Source organism: Gobio gobio (assembly GCF_949357685.1).
Source record: "Gobio gobio genome assembly, chromosome: 18".
In the NCBI taxonomy this organism is placed as follows: domain Eukaryota; kingdom Metazoa; phylum Chordata; class Actinopteri; order Cypriniformes; family Gobionidae; genus Gobio; species Gobio gobio.
Window position 1 is genome coordinate 5,835,812 of NC_137111.1, and position 25,192 is coordinate 5,861,003.

Below are 25,192 nucleotides of genomic sequence, written 5' to 3' on the forward strand. Positions count from 1 at the left end.
TACCTTTTTGACCCCTGCAGAGCACCGTACGGGGTTGCGCTTTGCTGTAATTTGGATGCATTTTAAAGATCTAGACTCTTATACTGAAATGCTGGCAAGTATTTACAAGAGCAATATATTTCATCACCGCTCAAAAAAGAAAAAAAAGAAAAGCACGTAAACATTAGAAATGGGCCGTTATTACAGCAGTGATTATATATGTTAAAATAACATCATCATGTAAATAAGAGGCTGTATTCACTTATTCCCGCTCATTTCCATGTGGAATAAAATCACATCCTTTATTTTGAGATAAAACACAAGACAGAAAAACATTTTAACTATAATGTGCCTCTATATATCTTCCTATTTTTAAACAGATTGAAATCATTAAATGATAATTAGGTTATTATTTTCCTATTATTAAACGAAATATGCATTTATTCTTATTATACCAAGCATATGACATGTTATTTACAGCACAATCATGTTATTGAGCATGTGAGCAGTGTTCCCAGGATCACAAAAGTCGCTCCTCCATCTGAATGCACGAGTTTATCACTGAGGCACATTTATTTTTACGGACGTCCACGTGAGAACAGTTACTACGAATAGAGCTTTACTCTGGATTTGGATCCAACTCTCCCTCGTTTATGAGTGTCACCTATGCTACATTTACTCATAAGTAATACACTGTGTCTTTAAAGGGGTCATGAACTGGCTTTTAAAAAAAATGTATACTGTTCATAATGAATAAGTAATAGGCTATTTTCTGCCTTGGTTTTGAGGCTCTCTGAAAAGCACTCGGTTTTGATGGGTGTGCCGCACTGAAGACTTGGAAGTAAACGCCCACGGCTAGGATTGGATAAGATTTGCATATTTAATGAGCTTCAGCTCCCTCAGTACATGTGGGGATTGTTTTGAAAACGTCTGGAGAAATGCTAAGATTCAAATAAACACAATGATTCATCTCTCATCCACCCGCGATTGATTGGAATGTTATTTTTGTATTACTTGGCCCGCCCGATCGGTGAATATAACCACGAACCGGGAACACACACGTGCGCACGCAAGAAAGGAATGTTATTTCACTATTTAAGATAGCCCGTTTTGGGTTTACGTTTTGGTAGCCCGTCTGTAAAACACATAGCCCCGGGACGTTGGGCTTTGCGAGCTGGCGTTATAAGTCCGAGTCTGATCCCGAATGAACCAATAACAGCTTCTCCAGCCTGTGACTGCGTGCTAAGGTATGTCATCAATAGATATCAAACTATCTGTAACAATGCAATACTAACACATATAAAAACATGTTTTACTCACATTAGTGTGTTGCACCGTTCCTGTCGGATCCAATATAGAAGCTCAGCATTGTGTTTTAATCTCAATATGTCTGCAAATCCAGTCTCGACCTGTGTCTTGTTTACAATCGATTCTGCGGTGAAATGAAGCGAACGAACCCGCATGTTTATTGCTCGGTAGCGCGACCCGTTTAGCTCCACGAGTCGGTGGGCGGGGCTTGAGGCGGAGCTTCTGCGTTCGATGACGTCAATGGTCGACATATTCTGAGATCTCTCGTTTTCTGGGTCTGGTGTCAATAAAAGCTTTTATTTGACTAACAAGGACGTTTTCAGCTCTGAAACTTACAGGATATTCTTATATCACTATTAACTTTTATATAGCAAAGGCTCAAAGGAAAGTTGATTTCTCAATTCATCACCCCTTTAACAATAACTTATTAACGTATTATTTTACTTTTACAGTATATACATTTTAAAATATTTTTGTTTTGTTTTGTTTGTGCAAGCAGCATTGTGATAAAAGTACCAATTGAACATGAATGTAATAATGGTAAATGGTTCCACTGGTGATCTCCAGCCCAAACATCAACGTTTGACCCCTTGCAGTCAGACAGTGTTATAACTGGAGGTCAGCATGGATTAGGATGGTGGAAACTCACCCTCTGGGTCCAGCAGTCGGGCCACACCGAGCTGCTCGGCCACACCGAACGCTTGCTCTAAGTTTGATCTGCTACTTTGTGTTGAAACTCTGCTCATATCGACCAGGTCAGGCCTGTTTGAAGACAAAATCATGACAATATGATCTTAACTCACAATCTCTGCATGATTTTCAATGACAGATATGTTTTGCTTGAATCAAAATTAGTTTGATTGTTTGTGACAGGCATTTTCATTTATGCAAACGGACCCTAGAGTAAATCCCCGTAGGATATAAGTGACAAGACAGTGTCAAAGACTTTACATGTACACTTACTTAATCAAGCATAGAGAAAATGAAGCCTATTAGGAGCGCTAAGAATCTTGGTCCCAAAAATAGTCTTTATATTCTTTAAGAAAAACAGGGTTTCTGAGGTGAAACATGACCCAGATATGCTCCTGACAGGTTTGCTGAGATTCACTCATTAGGATCATTATCACTACCAGACCTTCCCTGACTGACAGGAATAGAGATGGCTAGAAATATCTTTGCACAAAGAAATGATTATTCAGAATCTAGGTCATCTGTGACACTTCATCAAAATAAATCAAAGGGCAGATTATGACAGTGAGGCGCAACAGATCATTCCAGGAATAGAGATAAGAGATAACCATACTGTATTAGTGTAAGAAACCACTCTCGTAACCTATTTTACTTACACAATGTAATATTATATTTCAGAGTGAAACACGATATTCAGTTTGAATGACGGGCAAATTTCAGTATTCTGTACCGCACAAAACCAGTCAAATGCTGTGGTTCTCTGTACCAATTGTGGTACCAGAGCAAAAACCTTTGAATAAAGTACTTTAAAAAAGATTGCCCTGTTTTGCCTCATGGTCAATCATAGCAGTTTCAGATTTAATCTCACATTTAAATACTGTTGTCAATCCAGACACTTTGCAGCATGAAAAACTATTTGTGAATGGGTAATAAACAGAAAGCAAGAGAACAGCCTATCTTTATAATCACTAAAGATGTCAATCTCTAAAGTACAAGCTCACTGAATACAGTTGTCAATCCTGTATCTGAGTCCTTAAGACGGTTCACACACATTATGGTTATTTACAGGAGTGACAATTGCATCCTATAACCAAACTCACACCAGTACATTTCCAGGACTCAGTCAGTATAAGTCTGTATTTACAGTGCATGTAGAACAAATCAAAACCTTGTGCATTTTCAGTGGATTCTGACTAACTTACTGACTAGAATCTCTGATAGGCCATTGCGTTCATGTACTCAACAGATATGATTGTGATTGGCTACATTTCTCAACGCTTGTAAAGAGAAACCTTTGACGCTGTAGGATTGAAAATAATCAAAGATATTTGAAATTGAATAAAGACGTTTGCTTTACAGTATCAACCCCCCACAAGGGCCATTTTGAATTCCTAAAGACAAAGAGATGCTGTAGGCCAAAATGTGTGTCACACCTTCTGATCTGATTGGTCAGTTTGAATGTCTCACATTTGGGATTCAGTCACATGGTCAAGGAAAGGATCAAATAATATTGCAACGGTTGCTCTGTCTCTCTTGATTCTCTGGCTCTCTCTCTTCGTGGGGCCTGCTCTTTGGCCCTTCTCTTCTTTGGCCTCCTCTTTTCTTTATCTCTTTCTCTCTCTTTCCTTTCTCTCAGGTAACATTCTATTCATGCTGGTTACGATTAATGGTATAAGTTTTTATAATCGTATACGTCTATTTTGTAACTATTTTAAGTGTAACTATAACAAGATTTTGTCATTAAATCCTTTCTATTACAAATACTGTGCTAACTAGTTTTTATTCGGTATCGACTTTGAAGTGCTACCTATTGCAATACAATATCGTCACATTTTAGGAATGCTCTCCCACATATTTTGCTATTGTAACTTTGCTATTTCGAGCGTTGGTATAAGTAGCAGTGGGTGGCAATAGACGAGAAATGTACAGTTTTCTATCATTTTGCTGATAACGTTTCTTTAGTCATTCAGCAACCCTGCACCCTGACAAAGAAGCTGGTAAATGTTGACGTAATGTTGCCTTTACTGCCAATGTAGACAGCAGAGAGTGAGACACACCGCTAGGGTTTCAAACAGAGCCTCAGTGTTTAGTCAAATCCAAGTAAGAGGGTTTTACACAGTTCATCATGCAATTCTGAACCCTTTAAAACACGAAATCAGATGCAAACAGATAAAAAAGACAGATATGGATATGCTCTGGAAACTGACATTACCTGTACTTATGAATAATAGCATTGAACAGTCGTCCATCCCTCCACGAGGTAGTGAAGTTGTCACAGCGGACACCTACATAGCCTTCAGTCATCTGCTTGGACCACAGCAGAAGCCTCTCCTTGGCTGTCATGTCTTCGGACTCTCCCGTCACATGGATCTCCGAGATCTGCAGGCGGGAAACATGACGCTTTTGTTAATATCATTAAGGGCCTGTGTTATAACAGAAACAGGGCCTCTTTTCAAACCCAGCCATATTCAGCAATCTGTAAAGAAATGGTCATGCTGTAACACAATGTTATGTAACAGAATTACACCTTATTTATTGAATTAATGTGCATGACTTCACATTTAATAGTTTTTGCCATGATGTTATTTCATTCATGCACATAAAAGATTGTTGCGCATCTCTTTAAAGGTGCAGTGCGTAAGTTTCAGCGGCATCTAGTGGTGAGGTTGTGAATTGCAATTGCCCACCGCTCACCCCTCCCTTACGGAGCACATAGAGAAGCTACGGTGGCCGACACAGGACAAACATGTCGCCTGAAAAAGCAGAGAGTAGCTAGCGCTCTGTAGAGAAGTTTGTCCCTTTAGGGCCATTGTAGAAACACGGTGGTGCAAAATGGCGACTTCACTATAAGGGGACCCGCGGTGTGTGTAGATAGAAACGGCTCATTCTAAGGTAATAAAAACATAACGGTTCATTATGTAAGGTCTTTATACACCACTGGAAACATAGTGAAGTTTATTATATTGCATTTCTGTCAATAGATCCTCATAAATACTACACACTGCACCTTTAATAACAAGTCGTTATGACTGTGAACACAAAACATGGCAAGACTTCATCAGTGAAGAAGAATAGAGGGCAAAAAAACTAAATTGAATGACAGAGACTGTCGAACACTAAGAAGGATTGTGTCTTGAAGACCATGTTTCCACAAACCCTGACCACAGAAAACTTCACAAAGCCAGCATCAATGAAAGTAATCTCAGACTCCACTGCTAAAATGTGAGAAAGATGGTGTTATGATCATAAAACCTGGACTGTTGGAGCACCAAGATGAATTTCATCATCTGCCCTGGTCAGTTTGATCACCTGACTTGAATATTATTGAACTACTGTTGGCAGTTTTAGGGGCGAAGAGTGAGAAAGCAGATTCCCTTCTGCAACACCTCTGATGTTCTGATAGACAACACTCAAAAGTTACAAAAGTTGTGTTAATCTATTCTAATATGGATTGAAGCTGTATCAAAGGCAACATTTGATAAAACACCTGCAAATACTCCCCATTTCCCACACTGTAAACCCAAATCATTTGACAGAACTCAATCAGTTGCCTCAAACTTTTTAAGTAAAAAAATTAGTGCTGTCAAACGATTAAAATATTTAATCGCGATTAATCGCATTAATGCCATAGTTAACTCACAATTAATCGCACATTTTTATTTATTCTAAATGCCCGTACTTCTAACTGTAATATGCAATCACTTCCACTGCACTTTTACACTTTTTTTCGGATAGCTTCTGTCCATAATTTATTGCACTACCTTAATCCACTGCCATATTCCTCATTTTAGCCTAACATATCATTGTATACCTCTATCTGTAAAATTCTGTTTATAGTAATAGCCATCTGTATATTATATTATATTCATAGTACATATCCACCTGTAAATTCTGTTTATAGTAATAGCCATCTGTATATTATTCACTGTACATATTCACCTGTAAATTCTGTTTATAGTAATAACCATCTCTCTATTTATAGATATATTTATATATACTCAGTACATATCCATGTCCTGCACTTATGCAAACGTTGTATATCCTGCACTTGCTGCTATTGCACTTCTGGTTAGACCTAAACTACATTTCGTTGCCTTGTACTTGTACTTGTGTAATGACAATAAAGTTGAATCTAATCTAATCTAATTTCTTTTTGTCCCATTATTTTTTCTTATTTTAATGCTCTTATCAACATAGAAAAGTGGATCGGCTTGCTTTGTTCAAATGTTTGTTTTATTGAAAACAACATTGGCATACTTTAGTGTTCGATTTCACACCAACATTCTCACTTGAAGCAGTCATTCACACTTGGAGCAAATAATCGCTCACACAATGTAACACTGTCCATCAATAAAAGGGTGAAAAAAATACTTTGTTGCACAAACAGCCCCTTCAACAGCCCTTTCTAAGGGATCAAAACAGGGTGATACAAAATAAAATTACAAAGTGCACATGCAAGGTAAACTAGGACTCCGCCTATAGTGCAGTTAAACCAGGGGTCGCCAACTAGCGGACTCCGGTCCGAATCCGGACCGCGAAGCCTTTTGACGTAATGAAACAGTTAACGTTGCAATGCTCAGTTACTACGTTCAGACCCAGACGCGCGGTCAAGCATGCAGTGAAGAAGAGACTGATGGTGCGCTCACACCGGACGCGAATGACGCGACTTGCACGCCGCTTAATCCGCGCCGCAGAATGTCTATTTGCGTCTTTGCATTGACTTAAATCACTCGCGCAAAACGCTTCATTCGCGTCCGGTGTGAGCGCACCATCAGAGCAGAAAGCAGCGCTCAAGACAAGCACTTTTAGTTGAAGACCCCTGAGTTAAACCATGGCTTAATACGTTTCTCATTTCGGCGTCTCACGCTTGCCATCCAGGTCTACTCTTTTAATGGCCCAAACAAGTGTGGGCAGCGAGCCGCAGCGTGCCTGATGTTTTGTTTCCGGTCTAGCTGCATCCGGAGTGGTGTTGTAGTTTTTCTAACGTTACTAGTTGTTGCAACAGCATGTGAAAAAACTACAAAGTTTGTTAGACCAAAAAGAACGTTAATCTCGCGATAAAAAAATTAACGCCGTTAAAATAGGTTTGCGTTAACGGCGTTAATAACGTGTTTAACTGACAGCACTAAAAAAAATGTAAAGTTTAAGTAAGCAGAACTTGCATTTTAATTACTCTGAACTTGAAATATTTGAGTAAGCCAATTCAAACATTTAATTTAAAAAATATAATTTTTAGCAGTGGAAACTTGACTAGCTTTAACTATCTAATTCAAATAATGCCACCTTGCTAATTGGTTACACAATGCTTTGGTAGCATTAGCATAGTAATATAAATGAGGACAGCAATATAATACATTTAACATAAATATGTTCTCAAACTAAGCTCATGATGGTAACCCTACAAAAAAAAAAACATAACAGAAACTAGGGCTGGGCGATAAAACGATAACGATATGCGATAGACACGTAATCGATATCAATAAAAATGCGTTCGATAATTTTTTTTCTTCGTCAGAAAGAAACCAGAGGTTGCGAAGCAAGTTTGGTTGCATGAACAAAGGCACTCCTCTGGTAACCAAGCAACGTAGGGAGTGACAGGCTAACAGCCAATCAGGTAACTGTATCATATCTGGTTACGCCATATCGTTGTCTCGTGGATTCATTCTTCAGTAACAGAACCGGCGTGGAGTGATAAGTGGAAAATGAGTGCCGCAGCGAGCGAGGAAATTGTTGATAAATCAGGAAAACAAGTCAGCTCGCCAGTATGCCAGTTTTTTGGCTTGTATAAGTCTGACAGCAGTCAGGACTGGTAATACCACAAACTTGCTTTGCCAGCCTTGTTTATACTTTCGTCTGGCTCCGCAGTGTGAGCCTCCGCTGAGCACGCGCGCCTCGTTCGTTTGGGGACGTGTTTATACTCGATGCGCTCGCCGTTGTGCTATTCTTGACTTTGGCTGAATCTGAAATAGCCCCCTAAACCCTCTAACCATATTCCCTACTTTAGTCCACTTATACAGTTCACTTGAAGGAGTGATGAAAACGAGTGAGCAAATTTGGACAGGAGCTGTGTGTACATCGGCTGTACACTTGTTATTGCGGTGCAAAGTGGGATAGAATGAGTGCACTCAATAACGTCCACTATGGTTTCGGTCACCACTACAAATGGCTGTCCCCTCAAATAGTGCCCTATCTAGGGTATAGGAGGCTATTTTGGATTCAGCCTTTGAAACTACATGGAGAGGTAATGTTACTCTGCATCAGTGCCTTATGACAAAGCATCTTAACGGTAACAGTTACAAAGAAATAACGGAGGCACTGCACCTTAATGTTAAGAGATAATTGAAATTTGAAATTTTAGACTATATTTTAATTATTTGAGTGTTTTCCATGGTTGTGTTGACATTTCTGCCTTTATAACTGAGGGGATTATAATCAGAGGAAAGTTAAGTTTAAAATAAAAATGTTTAAATGTAAAATATTTTTCTCCTGGTCTTTATTTTAAATAGGTCAAAAAACATATCAATAATTATTGATATCGACCGATATGAAACACTTATATCGTGATACAGTTTTCAGCCATATTGATACATTACAATACATTAAACACTACTAAATCTCCACCTTAACATTAATCTTGCAAAAAAATATATATAATATAACACTTCGTTTTAGCATTTACTTTTTAGTTTATTTAGTTTGTCTAAATTAGTCCACTCAAAACAATTAAACAGTTCAGATTACTTAAAATGTGTCAGTTTTGAGAACTCAAAAGAAAGTGAAAGTTCTAAATACTCATAAAAGTTAATTTGATTGAACTAATTTGTTTAATTTGAGTTGGCTCTACTCAAACCAATTAATTATTTTGAGCGTTAGGGTTTACAGTGGTTCACATTATTTTGTCCAACCCCTAAGATTTTCGAATCCATTCAGCCGATCTCCGTGTCTGGCGGTAGCACTTTTAGCATAGCTTTTAGCATAACTCTTTGGTTATTTTTTTGAGCGAGATGCTAATCAGATTCAATGATCTATGCTAAGCTATGCTAAAAGTGCTACCGCCAGACCCGGAGATCGGCTGAATGGATTCAAAAACGAAAACTCAACTGTTTAACTCTAGGGGAGCTGGAAAATTTGCCTATTTTCAAAAATAGGGGCGTGTTCCTTTAACCTTTAAATTACAAAAAAAGGACTGTGTTTTACCTATTAATATAATATCAGCAAATATATGTAATTTGCCCTTTTTTAAATGCTTGTTTCAGCATTGAGGCTCAGCTGGTGCAAGTAGAAAGGCTGAATTATTGATGTGGTTGATCTGTTTCTTCATTTAGAGATATTTATAGTAGTCCCCATGTAGGCATTAAATCATATCAAATCAATACAGCAATGTAGCTAATGTAGACGTGTCCAATGACCATTAGACATCTCACATGGCTTCACATTACAAAGAAGGATTTTCAGCTCTAAAATCAAACGCCTGGAGCTAAAGGTAAGCCAACACCTACCGATTTAAGGAAACACATTATACCACAAAACCAGCAGCTTAACAATCATTTACAGATCTGTGAGTATATAATACGTGTACGTGCTGATACTGAAGTAAACTCAGAGGAATCTGCCGGCCGGTGTAATTATAGCTTGTCGGAAGGGAGCAGAGCACATGGTGTTTAGACTGTGGGTGAGGAAAGACTGAGCTATTACACCAAGAACCAAACACACCAAAACATGCCAACTCTGACTAATCACTGCCATGAATGATAATATTATGGAAACTCTGTGTCATTCATTATAAAATGGCTAGAGTCTAGACTCTAGATGCTAATTGTAAAATAAAGAATATAATAACAGCAAGGACACAAAATAAATGTCACTAGTTATATCGCAACACAACATAAAGGCCAACTATTACCTTCTGGAAGTTATTTATTTAGATTTTTCTCCTATAGCATTACTGTAGCTCAAACACACTAAATTATTTTCATGATTTGTTATCACAACTTTTTATCTTTTGTCAAATCAACTCAGATAATTAATGTGGTTTGGAGGATAACATAATATTTTGAGTTTCTATTGATCAAACCAATCTCCATTGTATTTACTCAAATGATTCATTTCAATGAATGCAAAATTTTAAGCCAACCAGGTAACTTACTTTTTTTAAGTTAAACCAAGTTAAACCAGTTAAAACATAGGCAAATGCAGAAGAAAAATGGATGTCTTTCCACGGTTGAAACAACATTTCTTTTAGTGTTCATTCATGTTTATGATGGTTTAACTTAAGCGAGTTGAGTTGACTAAACGTAAAATGCTTAGGCAGCATGAACACTAATGTTTTTAAGCTGAAACTACCATTTATTTTTTAAAGTGTTTAATGGATTTGATTCCCAGGGAATGCAAGTACTGATCAAATGCATACCTTCAATATTTATATTATATAGTAACCATTTTTTAAAAAGGCACTCAAGGCTGTTGTATAGGTGCTTTCCCACCATGTCATGTCATAATTTTAAAAAGCATTTACATCCTTACAGTCATAAAAACAACAAAATATTTCTTATTATTTCTATTTAAAGTCCTACACTGCCCAGCCCCCCAAAAAAAGTTGCTGTTTGGATTTAAATAGGCAAATGCTTAACTCTTTCCCCGCCAGCAGTTTTGATTTATATGCTGTTGAATATTGATGATCACGTTATTTTACATATGCATCTGCTTACATACGATCGCTTGTATCAGCGCCCCCCCTATAATGCTGCGTTCACACGTAGAGAAAACACATCGCGGAGCAAAGAGGACACTGACAACACGCCGACAGACAGGACAGAGCAGGTTACTTTTGATATGAAACAAAGTCTCAACTTTAAAATGTTGTCTTTTTTTAAGAAATGTAAACAATAAATAGCGTTTTGTGGCTCTTTGATGTGTTGTGATCGCTGTAGCGCCTCAAGCTGCTCGTGAACCGATCATCTCTTCCTTCTAGTTCATTGATAAGCATGACATAAACATGAATGGAAAGACGTCCATTTTTCTTCTGCATTTGGCTATGTTTTAAAGATTTTTTGTTGTTGTTGTTGTTCTAACCAAAGTACAGCACTTTGGCGTAACTCTGTTGCTTTTAAATGTGCTATATGAATAAAATTTGCCTTGACTTGAAAGTAAACTTTTTTTGCTTAAAATACTTTTTTTTTGTTAAAATGTTCTAAAGAAACTGAAAAATAGTCACACTTGAGAAAATTGAAAACTGTTTACCGTTAATGATTGTTCTTTGCAATTGTATGGCTTACCATGTTTCATTCAGAGCTTGTTAATCCTGAATATAACTTTGTTTATAAAATAAAAGTATTGAAAGAAATCTTCATAATCATTTTTTAATATGGCAATACTGTCAAATAGATATTCTAACTATAAACAAAAAGCATAGTAAATCCAATTTTGGTTCAAATGTAAAATTCATGTATTTGCACAACAGGATAATTAGTTATATAAAAGTAGGTTAAGAATCGTTTTGGGAATCGGATCGTTACTCCCAGAATCGGAATCGGATCAGTGCCTTAAGATTCCCACCCCTATGTATAACTGAATATAAAACGCAATAATCTAATAACATACAATACAGTTTAATGTAGCTAATGTTATCTAATGTCTAGCTAAGTCAACTAACTATAGACTTTATTAATAATGCATTTGCATAATATTTTTGGTTTTGTCTTCTGATTATTCAAATGGAACCAAATAATATTGGTGTTAATAATGCTGCCATAGAAAAGCATAATTCTGAGTCAGAGGATGTGAACAGATGTCATCTAGTAATTACGGCAATGTAGACCTGGTGTGAACGCAACATATATCACGACTAAACCTGTATAATGTGCAGCAGACATTATTGTTTATGTAACGTCATGTGCATTGCATCATAAATGGCATCTCAAATGCTGACAGATGCTGATATTACCTCCTGTGGCTTAGTAGAACCATGTTTAAGATCTCGTTGGACTGTATCCAAAGAAGCGTGGGAAACTAAATCTCCCGAGCAAGAGTGGGCCCTCCTCCGCTTCCTGTGCACTTGAGTGTCCCATATAATTTTGGAGAACCCTTCTTGATGATCTACACTGCTCCTCCCCAGGGAGCCTTTTCCTCTCAATGTCTGGAGCATGTGCTCCACCGCTCCAAAACTGACCGCCCTCCTCAATTGTCTCCGCAAAAGATTCTTTTCCAAAAGCCTGTCCTTTGAGGCGATGCTTCTGGAGCTCTTGGTGACCCCATGTAGATTATGCTCGGGTCTGCTTTTTTCCTGATGCGTACCTGGCCTTCTACCGGTTTTACCTCGGAGGACTGGGACTTGTCCAACGTAGACCCCATGGCTGGTACTGTCCTGCCTGGACCTTGGAGCTTCGTCCTGCTCCGAGTTCAATGTACCAACCTTATAGTTACTACTGGATGGGGCATAATCCAGGTCATCAATCTTACAGCTCTCAGTCCCATGGCTTCTTAAAGAGTCGGTGGCATTCAAATCAGCTGATTTTCTCTTTTTCCTTCTTTGAAAGTATCGGCGTCCACTGAGCTCATTTGATGTGGGGCTGATTGGGGCTTTGGTGGGATCAACATAACACTCCTCCTTAGATCCCCTCACGCATCCACACATATTACCCATGCCGGTTGGTCATGCTAATAAGGCTGCCCATAGAGAAAGATTCACTCCTTCCTACCAGTTGTAAACAAGTTATCCAAGTTCAAGAGTTTCTTATCCCAGGAAGTATCAGCCATCTTTTCCCCTGCAAGTGTTTAGGTACAAATCAGTCCAATATCCAGAGCAGTACGGATGATGTGAATCCCTCTGAGACGCTCCAAACAAACTTCTGTTTCCTGTATCGAGGCACAGCCCGGCCCTTTCTTCTCACGCTGCCAACACACTGAAGTCTCAGTGACCTTTGAAACGTCACCCTTTGCCCTGATCCTCCAGAACAAACACTATAGAGATCGAGGCGCCCGGCAAGCCTAACGCAGCTCTCTGTCACCGCTGAGGAAACGTCACTGTCCTCATGTGATGTGTAAACACGGCCACCCCCAGAGCCCTGCTGGTGTTGAGTTTCCAGAGGCTGAATGTCCTTAGTGGTTGGAGGCTGGAGAGAGAGAGAGACAGAGGGAAAAGGGAGGGGAGTGGGACACGCTCTCATCTGTTCCCTGATGGTAACTCTGGGCCGCGTGTGAAAGCTCTGCTCAGCAAGTTGAGCCATTCAGGACGTACCAGGCTGAGGGAGTCATGGCCTGTCATGTGACCTTTTAAAATAACAGGACACCACTTGCAAACTGTGCTGCCCCACACGACAAAGCTCTCTATTTGCTCTTTAATCTTGCTCAAAACAAGAGCGAAACTTTGAAAAGGATCAAGTCCAACTCTTAACGCAAACAGACATAACCAGCGGTCATAGATATGGAAGATGATAACTTATATTGGCTGTAATCTTGCTTGGATGTATATTATATCATCTCAGTTGTATGGTTGTAAAATATAATTCGCTTATACAACACGTTATTGAACAAACATTAATTTAAAGTTAATTAAAGGTTTTTGCTAATGCATGAGTCACTATTACTATTGTGTTAGATTGTTTTAGGCAACCCACACAAGACTTTTGCCACATCTCAACACCATAACATCACAGGACGGATGCCTTAGAAACTTCCAAGAAAGTTTTAGTAACCATGCAGCAAGGAAACCGCTTTAGCAACAGGGGTGTAATGGTATACAAAAATGAAAAACAGGCAATTTAGGCTGCACACACATGTGACATGAAGGAATGTTCTTTAAACTCTATGGTTATGAGTTAGACGGGACACACAATCTAAGATGTTGGGCCCAGATTTTGGGCACAATTTGCAACCCCCAATGATCTGGGGGGTGTGGCCCGATTCGGAGCTTCTTGCGATTTCCAATTATTTTACTGCTCCTAATTGGATTGGAGCCCGCACAATCCACTCTTGATCGGGCGGCCTCTGACGTGATACCCGCGATAGCCAATGAGAGCGAGCGAGCTTCACCAACCGGATGTCGCGTCCTTTTAAAGTGGCAGGAGAACCAGCTGATGACGTCGATCGTCCTCCATTAGTCATGTTTGATCTTGCGAGTCTCCATGAGATCTCATCTCACTGTATATATATTATAATCGACAGGTTCTAGCGTGTGCATTTGGAGGATTATAATGCTAAAAATTTGTTGAAAGTGCCCTTATGTCTTAGCCTGGTCCTACCAGACTCTCATACATTTCATTTGTACAGAGAGTCTGGCCACTCTCCATTGACAAGCGTTTGTCAGGGATGTGTGAAGAGAGGACTCAAACGCAGAGGATATAAGCAATTGTTTAATGCCACAACAGAAAGTGTATAGGGAAAACACACACAAAATATAAAGCTGGTGTCAATACTCCAGAGCCGTCCGAACAAAGACCTGCGGACACAGGCTCAGGAGACCACCTCAGGTGCAAAACCCAACGGGACGTGGAACGAGAGCGAGGAAGGCGGACGCAAGGCCAGCTGAAAAACTCCTCGTCAAGACATCCTGAGCACAGCAGCGGAAGGTAAGACACAAAACACAGGAACAACCAGACATGACAAACAGAACGAATCTACAGACAACAAGGGAAAGACACAGCAGAGAATATAAGGGAGGAAGGGGACAGGCGACAGGTGAGGGCAATCAGCTTGTGATCTGCACACATGATTGCCCAGGTCACGAGCTGCAGAAAATGACAGGACAAAACAACAGGAAGAGCCGGTTTCACCATAGATATCCATAATAAAGGCTAGATGTCTTACGGCGGAGTCTCTAACGTCATCACCGGCGGCCATCTTGTCACAGGCAGGGCTCTGTGGTACCTGATGTAAGGCGAGTGATCTGCATGAACACAAATACTCTTATCTTGCTGAAGTCTTGACGGATTTACAAATGGTTTGGTTTCTTACAAACGTTATTAACATGGCTATAATTATGGATGCTTGAACAAATTATGAATAATTTTTCATAAGTATGCAGTGTCATAACTACATCTCTGACGTTTATAACAAACCAAACAATTTGAAAATCGGTAGAAAATTGAGCAAGTTATGGTTATTTAAAAAGTGCAAGCACCCATGAAAACAATGTTACGAGTGAGCGAGCTGACTGTGACAAGATGGCCGCCAGGTGCGGACGTCGACCTCCATTGGCCAGCAGCGCGCACGAGACATCTAGCCTTTATTATGGATATCTATGGGTGTCACACCCTGAACCCGTGACAGTGTTAACTTCCTTGAAGGCGGGTACTCTGTTGAAGTTTAAAACTATTGTATCTGCCCTAACCAGTCGCTAACGTTTGGTCGTGATGTATGTCATGTCTACAACTCAAACTAGCGCACAACATCAACGTCATCTTTCTCAGCCACTCCCTCTGTTCCCTGATTGGACTGGTTAAAATTTGACCGGCGAAAACCAGAGAATATACCGAAAACCCAGGAAAATGAGTACGTAGGAGGGCGAAGCCAGGCTACTTATGTCTGTGGTCTCCCACAGTTTTAAATTTAGTTAAGATTTGAAAATCGTCTAGTGTGTCCCAGGCCTTAGTTTGCAGCATTAAGCATAAAGCATGTCTCACATTTACAACAACTTAGATTAATAAATGGCATCTGAGCAAGTATCATATCTGCTGATCTTATTTTGGCACAAACTCTGTCACTTTCCCTTCATGTTTCTCACATCGTGAACTCTTCACAGATTCTTTGTTTTGACAATGAGTGATTCCCCAAAGGTCAGCAAGGCCTGCTGTTTAGAACGGCCCATGTTAAATGCTACTGTAGATTGCTGACTAGTTCAAATTCTATGCAAATGCTCTATCTATTGTAGCCACATGCTACTGTACAAACACTCCTCATCACCCAGCATGAAATAAATAAAGCAAACCTCGAATCTCCCGCCAAATCTAAACTCAAAATCGAAATCAATATTCCATACTGGCTTACCGTACTGAAGAGAAGTAAGGCAGGTTTGAACATGATTTTCATGTAATGCACTTATGTTCATTTTTGAGCAAAAAATATCAAGTATCATGTTGTACTTGCATACTGTGGCTAGAGGCCATGCTCAAACAGCCTTCATTCATGAACTTGAAAGCATGTTTATAAGGCAAAAAACGTCCAGCAAAAGCTTCTGAAACAACATAATGGTTCAGAACTGAATGCTTTGATTGCATGTTCAAACAGACAGTATTCAGATGCCAGCTGTGGACATTGTATAAATGAATAGAGCTGCGTTATTGCCTAGAGCAGTGGTTCCCAACCTGTGGGCCGCCAGATAACTTAAAGGGTTAGTTCACCCAAAAATGAAAATTCTGTCATTAATGACTTACCCTCATGTCGTTCGACACCCATAAGACCTCCGTTCATCTTCAGACACAAATGAAGATATTTTAGTGTAAATCTGATGCTCTGAAAGGCCTCCATTGGCACAATGCACGGTTCACTCTCAAGACCCTTAAAAGACACTAAAGACGTCGTTACAAAGTCCATCTCACTACAGTGGTTCTAAAATAACTTTATGAAGCGACGAGAATAGTGTTTGTGCGCAAAAAAACCCTAAATAACGACTTATATAGTGATGACGATTTCAAAACACGGCCTCATGAAGCTTCGAAGCGTTATGAATCAGTGAGTCGATTCATGATTCGGATCGCGTGTCAAACCGCCAAACTGCTGAAATTTGGCGATCCAAACTGCTGAATCGACTCACTGATTCAAATAAATGTATATGACAATCCATGTGTTTTCTTCAATGTACAGGAGTTTAAATCCCCACAGTGGATGCATAAGAGTGGATGCTCATATTTCATATTAAAGACATCGACTTTAAGAAATTGATATCACAGATAAAGAGCACAGATTTGTATAATAATTGTTTTTACAATAAATTCTTAGACCTTTCTAATGATTTTTAGACATCGGCTGTCTGCATATTAACAGGTAACCCATCATTTTTTGGTTTCTGTAAAATATAAATGTTAATATTATACTGTTATATTTATTCTTAAATGCTCTATTAAAATGTTTTAATAATGATTTTTATGAAATTGTATATGACAGAAAATTAGGCTATTTGTTCATTTTTTTATTACTACTTTTTAATATTGATATGATTATATACCAAAACAATTATCAGTAAATAGTGTAAAAATGAGGAACAAAAACAAACATCAAGGGATCCCACATGAAAAAATACTATAGTATATTATAGTAAAATGACTATAGTGTTTTTGAACCATACTATAGTAAAGATACTACAGTAAATTGTAGTATATTATAATATTTACTACACTTTGTTAATTTACTGTAGTATATTTACTATAGTACGGTTCAAAAACACTATAGTCATTTTACTATAATATACTATAGTATTTTTTCATGTGGGATCAAAATAAGATAAACAAAAGTTACAAACTTTCTTTGAATTTATTTAAAATGTATTGTCAGTATTGCGCTTCCAGATCACGCGGGTAGGGGACTTTTTTACTGTGCGTGCGTGTGCGTGTGTGTGTGTGTGTGTATGGATGACCATGTCTCTGTCACCACCACCGAAGACCATTTTTGACCCAGGAAAAACCCTAAAGAGCTGCAAACAACACATGTACATGTACAGTGAATTCTGATATTCAAAACTAGCTACTTCCAAAGAATAAACCAGAGGGCGAAAAAAAAAAAAAGAGGATTCAAAAATCAGCCCTGAGAGACTAATGTCTGAGCAGAGGCATCAAAAGCAGCCCGCCGTCCCGCCAACTGCAGATCATGAGGGAACAGGCCGCATGCCCATGGGCTCGCGTGAGAGTGACAGCGGCAGGTGCTCCTGCACGTCCCCACGCTACCTGTCAGCAAGTTTTATGAACCCAAGCATTATTTAACACATTCTTCAGCTATGCCCCAGAAACACATTTTTCGACTTGTATGCCTTCAGCCAGCCGAGGGCCGTCAGGGAGGCTGGGCCAGCGTGGTTTGCGAGAACGAGATGTGCATGCTGGAGATGTGAATTGGGAAGAGCTGTGATAGCTTGGGTTCAGGTCGACAACATTCTTCACTCATGCAGCCGAGCCAAGGATATTAATAATCTGCCGCTGAAGGTGGGACAGTGTGTTCAGAATCAGTAGGGGATATTCGCTCTGGATGCACTTGTGTTGGCTGAAACCATGCATTTCAAAAATGTGGCATTAAAAAGCTGTGAGATATGATGACCTAAGACCTTCATCTGATGCATCACCAATTCAAAGTCACCGCAGCACAGACGGAAAGCTGGAGCTGTGAGATGACACTCGTCTCCGTCTTATATACTGCACATCTGATGTCGAGGTTTCCACGAGCTCAGACCTGCAGATGCGCAGCTGCTGTGAAACCTCTGTGTGACCTCTGTCATGTATGGAAGCTAAAGCACAGATTCCCTCAGACTCCAGATCAGTGAGAAATACAGCAGAGCTTTAACCCTCTGGTGCTCTGCGTTTAGGGGTTGCACTGGTTGTCTTCCCGGGTCATAAGTGACCGGACACCTAAAAATTTAACTTCCTCCACCCTATTAAAACCAATGCAATTCATTTTTCTTCAATCAGTCCCTCCAGAAAAATGCTATTATGCGATCGCATGATTTAATGCATAATCAGCCAAAGTCCGCATATTTATGCGGGGGCCAAATTTTTTCAAATACGCCGCACTTTCGCCACATAAATTGTCTATTTCTGCGTGCAAAATATGCGGGGCTAGCATGATTTCATAATCCCCGCATTTTCGTTGCAAAAAAGTCATATATATTAGCAGAAAGTTGAAAAATGTTAGTTTACTTCACACAAGAGCCGCCATTTCCCCCGATTGCCATGGGAACGGTTTGAAGTGACGTGATTACCCGACGTGAACGTCATCGAAAAGCTGCAAACCCCATGGAGAAACCATAGATTTCCATAGTTTATACATATTTTCCATAGTTTATACATATTTATACATATTCAGTACATATCCATGTCCTGCACTTACGCATCCATTGTATATCCTGCACTTGCTGCTATTGCACTTCTGGTTAGACCTAAACTGCATTTCGTTTACTTGTACTTGTACTTGTGTAATGACAATAAAGTTGAATTTATTTTATTTTATTTATTAGATATCTGTGAAACCATGATGAGGCACGCAAATTCCCATTTGCCAACAAAAATAACAGCGAAAGACCAAAGCAAAGCAGTTTCCCAGTGTGTTCAAAACACAGCATCATGAAGCTTCGAAACGTTATGAATCAGTGAGTCGATTCAGCAGTTCAGAGCGTTATGAATCAGTGAGTCGATTCAGCGGTTTGGAGCGTTATGAATCAGTGAGTCGAATCAGCGGTTTGAAGCGTTATGAATCAGTGAGTGGATTCAGCGGTTCGGAGCGTTATGAATCAGTGAGTCGATTCAGCGGTTTGGAGCGTTATGAATCAGTGAGTCGATTCAGCGGTTTGGAGCGTTATGAATCAGTGAGTCGATTCAGTGGTTTGGATCGCCAAAGTCACGTATTTCAGCAGTTTGACACGCGATCCGAATCATGAATCGACTCACTGACTCATAACGCTTCTAAGCTTCGTGATGCTGTTTTTTTAAATCGGTCATCACTATATAAGTCGTTATTTAGGTTTTAGCACAAAAACTATTCTCGTCGCTTCATAAAGTTATTGTAGAACCACTGTAGTGAGATGGACTTTGTAATGACGTCTTTAGTGTCTTTTAAGGGTCTTGAGAGTGAACCGTGCATTGTGCCAATGCAGGCCTTTCAGAGCCATCAGATTTACACTAAAATATCTTCATTTGTGTCTGAAGATGAACGGAGGTCTGACGGGTGTCGAACGACATGAGGCTCAGTCATTAATGACAGAATTTTCATTTTTGGGTGAACTAACCCTTTAAGAGATTGCACTTTGTGCATTGGAAGCACTCAAATGTCTGTTTTGTAAAGCTATCTCTGTAAAACAGGAAGTTATTTATTCATTTTTTCAGAAGTTGTAGCATATTCCTTTTGTAAAGCTACAGAACTTGTTTGACTCAATGTTTTGTAAATTTGAGCCATGTGTTTATTAAGGTCTTCAATAAAACAAGATGAGAACTTAAATATTCCCAGCACTTTCTGTGATGTAGTGCTTTTTTTCTCTTTTTCATCAAACCACAGTTTTTGCAAGTTCCTGCAATTTTATCACATAAAATTGCATAAATATCCCGCATTTTCCATCGCATTTTTTAAGAAAACGTGCCGCATAATCAAGGATTTTTGCCCGCAACAATCACACAAAAAAACGGATTTTTTCTGGAAGGACTGTTCAATAATATTTTTTCTTTTTAATTTTGTTTTTTGAGATGATTTGATGGTATTTTTTAATATTTATGCAATAATTGTGGTCTATTTTTGCCATTGAAAATTATACAAAAGTTTTTTTTTGTAATAAAAAAATTATAATAATAATTATTGCCTCTCCTTGAACTGTCACCTTATCGTGGTGGAGAGGTTTGAGTACCCGAATGATCCTGGGAGCTATGTTGTCTGGGGCTATATGCCCCTGGTAGGGTCTCCCAAGGCAAACAGGTCCTTGGTGACGGGCCAGACTAAGAACAGTTCACAAACCCTTATGACCACAATTACACCAAGGACAGTGACGTCGCCCGGCATGGCGCAGCCGGGGCCCCACCCTGGAGCCAGGCCCGGGGTTGGGGCTCGCATGCGAGCGCCTGGTGGCCGGGCCTCCCCCCATGGGGTCCGGCCGGGCTCAGCCCGAATGAGTCACGTGGGGCCGCCCTCCTGTGGGCTCACCACCTGCAGGAGGGAGCGTAAGGGGCCGGTGCTTTGTGAATCGGGCAGCAGTCGAGGGCGAGGCCCCCGACGACCCGATCTCTGGACACGGAATCTGGCTTTAGGGACGTGGAATGTCACCTCGTTGGCGGGGAAGGAGCCTGAGCTTGTGCGGGAGGTCGAGAGGTACCGACTAGAGATAGTCGGGCTCACCTCCACGCACAGCTTGGGCTCTGGAACCACACTTCTCGAGAGAGGCTGGACTCTCTACCACTCTGGAGTTGCCCATGGTGAGAGGCGGAGGGCTGGAGTGGGTTTGCTTATAGCCCCCCAGCTCAGCCGCCATGTGTTGGAGTTCACCCCGGTGAACGAGAGGGTCGCTTCCCTGCGCCTTCGAGTCGGGGATAGGTCTCTCACTGTCGTTTGTGCCTACGGCCCAAATGGCAGTGCGGAGTACCCGGCCCTCTTGGAGTCTCTGGGAGGGGTGCTGGAAAGTGCTCCGACTGGAGACTCCGTCGTTCTACTGGGGGACTTCAACGCCCACGTGGGCAGTGACAGTGACACCTGGAGGGGCGTGATTGGGAGGAACGGCCCCCCTGATCTGAACCCGAGCGGTGTTCTGTTATTGGATTTCTGTGCTAGCCACGGTTTGTCCATAACGAACACCATGTTCAAGCATAAGGGTGTCCATCAGTGCACGTGGCACCAGGACACCCTAGGCCGGAGGTCGATGATCGACTTTGTGGTCGTGTCATCAGGCCTTCGGCCATATGTCTTGGACACTCGGGTGAAGAGAGGGGCGGAGCTGTCAACTGATCACCACCTGGTGGTGAGTTGGATCCGATGGCGGCGGAGGAAGCTGGACAGACCCGGCAGACCCAAACGTACTGTGAGGGTCTGTTGGGAACGTTTGGCCGAGCCCCCTGTCAGAGAGATCTTCAACTCCCACCTCCGGCAGAACTTCGACCGGATCCCGAGGGAGTCTGGAGATATTGAGTCCGAGTGGACCATGTTCTCCACCTCCATTGTCGCTGCGGCCGCTCGGAGCTGTGGCCGTAAGGTCTCCGGTGCCTGTCGAGGCGGCAATCCCCGAACCCGGTGGTGGACACCGGAAGTAAGGGATGCCGTCAAGCTGAAGAAGGAGTCCTATCGGGCCTGGATGGCTTGTGGGACTCCGGAGGCAGCTGACCGGTACCGGCAGGCCAAGCGGACTGCAGCCCGGGTAGTCGTGGAGGCAAAAACTCGGGCCTGGGAGGAGTTTGGTGAGGCCATGGAGAAAGACTATCGGTCGGCCTCGAAGAGATTCTGGCAAACCGTTCGACGCCTCAGGAGGGGGAAGCAGTGCCCTACCAACACTGTTTACAGTGGAGATGGGCACCTGTTGACCTCAACTGGGGATATCGTCGGGCGGTGGAAGGAATACTTCGAGGATCTCCTCAATCCCACCGACATGTCTTCCGTTGAGGAAGCAGTGGCTGGGGACTCAGAGGTGGACTCGTCCATCACCCGGGCTGAAGTCATCGAGGTGGTTAAAAAGCTCCTCGGTGGCAAGGCACCGGGGGTGGATGAGATCCGCCCTGAGTACCTCAAGTCTCTGGATGTTGTGGGGCTGTCTTGGCTGACACGCCTCTGCAGCATCGCGTGGCGGTCGGGAACAGTACCTCTGGACTGGCAGACCGGGGTGGTGGTCCCTCTTTTCAAGAAGGGGGACCGGAGAGTGTGTTCCAACTATAGGGGGATCACACTTCTCAGCCTCCCCGGGAAAGTCTATGCCAGGGTACTGGAGAGGAGAATTCGGCCGATAGTGGAACCTCTGATTCAGGAGGAACAGTGTGGTTTTCGTCCCGGTCGTGGAACACTGGACCAGCTCTATACCCTTTCCGGGGTGCTGGGGGGTTCATGGGAGTTTGCCCAACCAGTCCACATGTGTTTTGTGGATTTGGAGAAGGCATTCGACTGTGTCCCTCGCGGCATCCTGTGGAGGGTGCTCTGGGAGTATGGGGTCGGCGGCCCCCTGCTTAGGGCTGTTCAGTCCCTGTACAACCAGAGCAGGAGCTTGGTCCGCATTGCCGGCAGTAAGTCAGACTTGTTCCCGGTGCATGTTGGACTCCGGCAGGGCTGCCCTTTGTCACCGGTTCTGTTCATAATTTTTATGGACAGAATTTCTAGGCGCAGCCAAGGGCCGGAGAGTGTCCGGTTTGGGAACCACACAATTTCGTCACTGCTTTTTGCAGATGATGTTGTCGTGTTGGCTTCCTCTAACCAGGACCTTCAGCATGCACTGGGACGGTTTGCGGCCGAGTGTGAAGCGGCTGGGATGAGAATCAGCACCTCCAAATCCGAGGCCATGGTTCTCAGTCGGAAAAGGGTGGCTTGCCCGCTTCAGGTGGGTGGAGAGTTCCTGCCTCAAGTGGAGGAGTTCAGGTATCTTGGGGTCTTGTTCACGAGTGAGGGAAGGATGGAACGGGAGATTGACAGACGGATCGGTGCAGCTTCTGCAGTAATGCGGTCGATGTACCGGTCTGTCGTGGTGAAGAAGGAGCTGAGCTGCAAGGCAAAGCTCTCGATTTACCGGTCAATCTACGTTCCTACCCTCACCTATGGTCATGAGCTGTGGGTCATGACCGAAAGGACAAGATCCCGGATACAGGCGGCCGAAATGAGCTTTCTCCGCAGGGTGGCTGGGCGCTCCCTTAGAGATAGGGTGAGGAGCTCAGTCACTCGGGAGGAACTCGGAGTAGAGCCGCTGCTCCTCCACATCGAGAGGGACCAGCTGAGGTGGCTCGGGCATCTATTTCGGATGCCTCCTGGACGCCTTCCCAGGGAGGTGTTCCAGGCACGTCCCACCGGGAGGAGGCCCCGGGGAAGACCTAGGACACGCTGGAGGGACTACGTCTCCCGGCTGGCCTGGGAACGCCTCGGGGTTCCCCCGGAAGAGCTAGAGGAAGTGGCTAGGGAGAGGGAAGTCTGGGCGTCTCTGCTTAGACTGTTGCCCCCGCGACCCGGCCCCGGATAAGCGGAAGATGATGGATGGATGGATGGATGGATTATTGCAGTATTTCAGGTTAAAATAGAGACTAGGCCTTCAAAATATATATTTTTTGGAGGCAAATTAGCCCCTCTTTTGGTATTATTTAAGAAATCCTGCAACCATGTGTGTAATCACTAGAGATCTCTATGGAGAGGCTTGAGAATTCCCTAGTTCTCTTTTGAACACATTTAATGCTTTTCTTTTGTTGGTGGATTTGAATATATATTTTAAAAATCTCAAAGACTATTTATTATAAAGTTTTCGATATTTTTGTTTGTTAGAAATATTTTTTTTTTCTGTGAATTTGTGTTTTTGCAGATTTCCCATTCATTTCCTATGGTGACATTTTTGACCGAAGAGCACAAGTGAGAGGAATTTTTTTACGACCCCTTAGCATGCTCAAATCATGCCCTCAATTTTTTTGTGTGTTTACATACCTAATGTTAGAAAACTCACCAAGTTTCATATCATTCTGATGAAGCTGTGAATCCAAATGTGAATCCACATCCTTCTGAATCCAAATGTGGTTAATAGGTTCAGTTTTTCATAGTGTGTGTGTGTGTGTGTGTGTGTGTGTGTGTGTGTGTGTGTGTGTGTGTGTGTGTGTGTGTGTGTGTGTGTGTGTGTGTGTGTGTGTGTGTGTGTGTGTGTGTGTGTGTGTGTGTGTGTGTGTGTGTGTGTGTGTGTGTGTGTGTGTGTGTGTGTGTGTGTACAAGTGTGCGTGTGTGTGAGTGGATGTGTCAATATCACACTCTTGATGTTTTAGAGTGTCACCTCTTTACTGCTGTGTACTTTTTTCAGCATTGTGGCTGATTTGTAGATTGAACACGCAAATATTCAGAGAATTTTTGTGTTTTTTGCCGATTTCCCATTCATTTCCAATGGCCGGTCATTTCTGACCGAAGACAATGAACACTACTTTTTTTTTACGACCAATTAGCATGCTCAAATCATAACCCCAATTGTTTTGTGTGTTTACATACCTAATGCTAGAAAAGTCACCAAGTTTCATATCATTCTGATGAAGCTGTGATTTTTAACATTTCAAAACAGAAAATTTTCCGGTCAGAAATGACAGAAGAGCACCAGAGGGTTAAAAGAGCCTGTCGCAAACACAAAAGGCCCAAATGACTTTCTCTGTACACCTTTAGCTCATTCGTAATGCTCCCGCTCAGCTCACTTTAATCTGATGAAAATATAAATCTGAGTAAAAGATAGCCTACAAGACAGATCTTGTGTATGTAATGATACAAATATGTTCCAGGATCAGCTCCTACATGTTGATACTAAAATGATGACCTAAATAAATAATTCGTATGTAGTTATTAAGAAAAATCACATAATTGAAGCTTCATTAAAGTGAAATGTTCCTGCATGAAAGTG

General features: G+C 41.7%; 1 protein-coding gene across 5 annotated transcripts in view; it reads right to left on the reverse strand.

Annotated features, from left to right (window-relative positions):
• dst (dystonin) overlaps positions 1-25,192 on the reverse strand; it is a 338,403-nt gene that overhangs the window by 203,294 nt on the left and 109,917 nt on the right. For 4 of the 5 annotated variants that reach the window (XM_079842865.1, XM_079842868.1, XM_079842869.1 and 1 more), the window contains 2 exons: positions 4,190-4,356; positions 1,937-2,049 (listed from right to left, as the gene is read on the reverse strand). In XM_079842865.1, the coding sequence (XP_079698991.1) occupies positions 1,937-2,049; positions 4,190-4,356 (280 nt within the window). Of the gene's footprint in view, positions 1-1,936; positions 2,050-4,189; positions 4,357-11,920; positions 13,169-25,192 lie in introns of those variants that run through there. The other variant, XM_079842866.1, reaches the window with a different exon arrangement.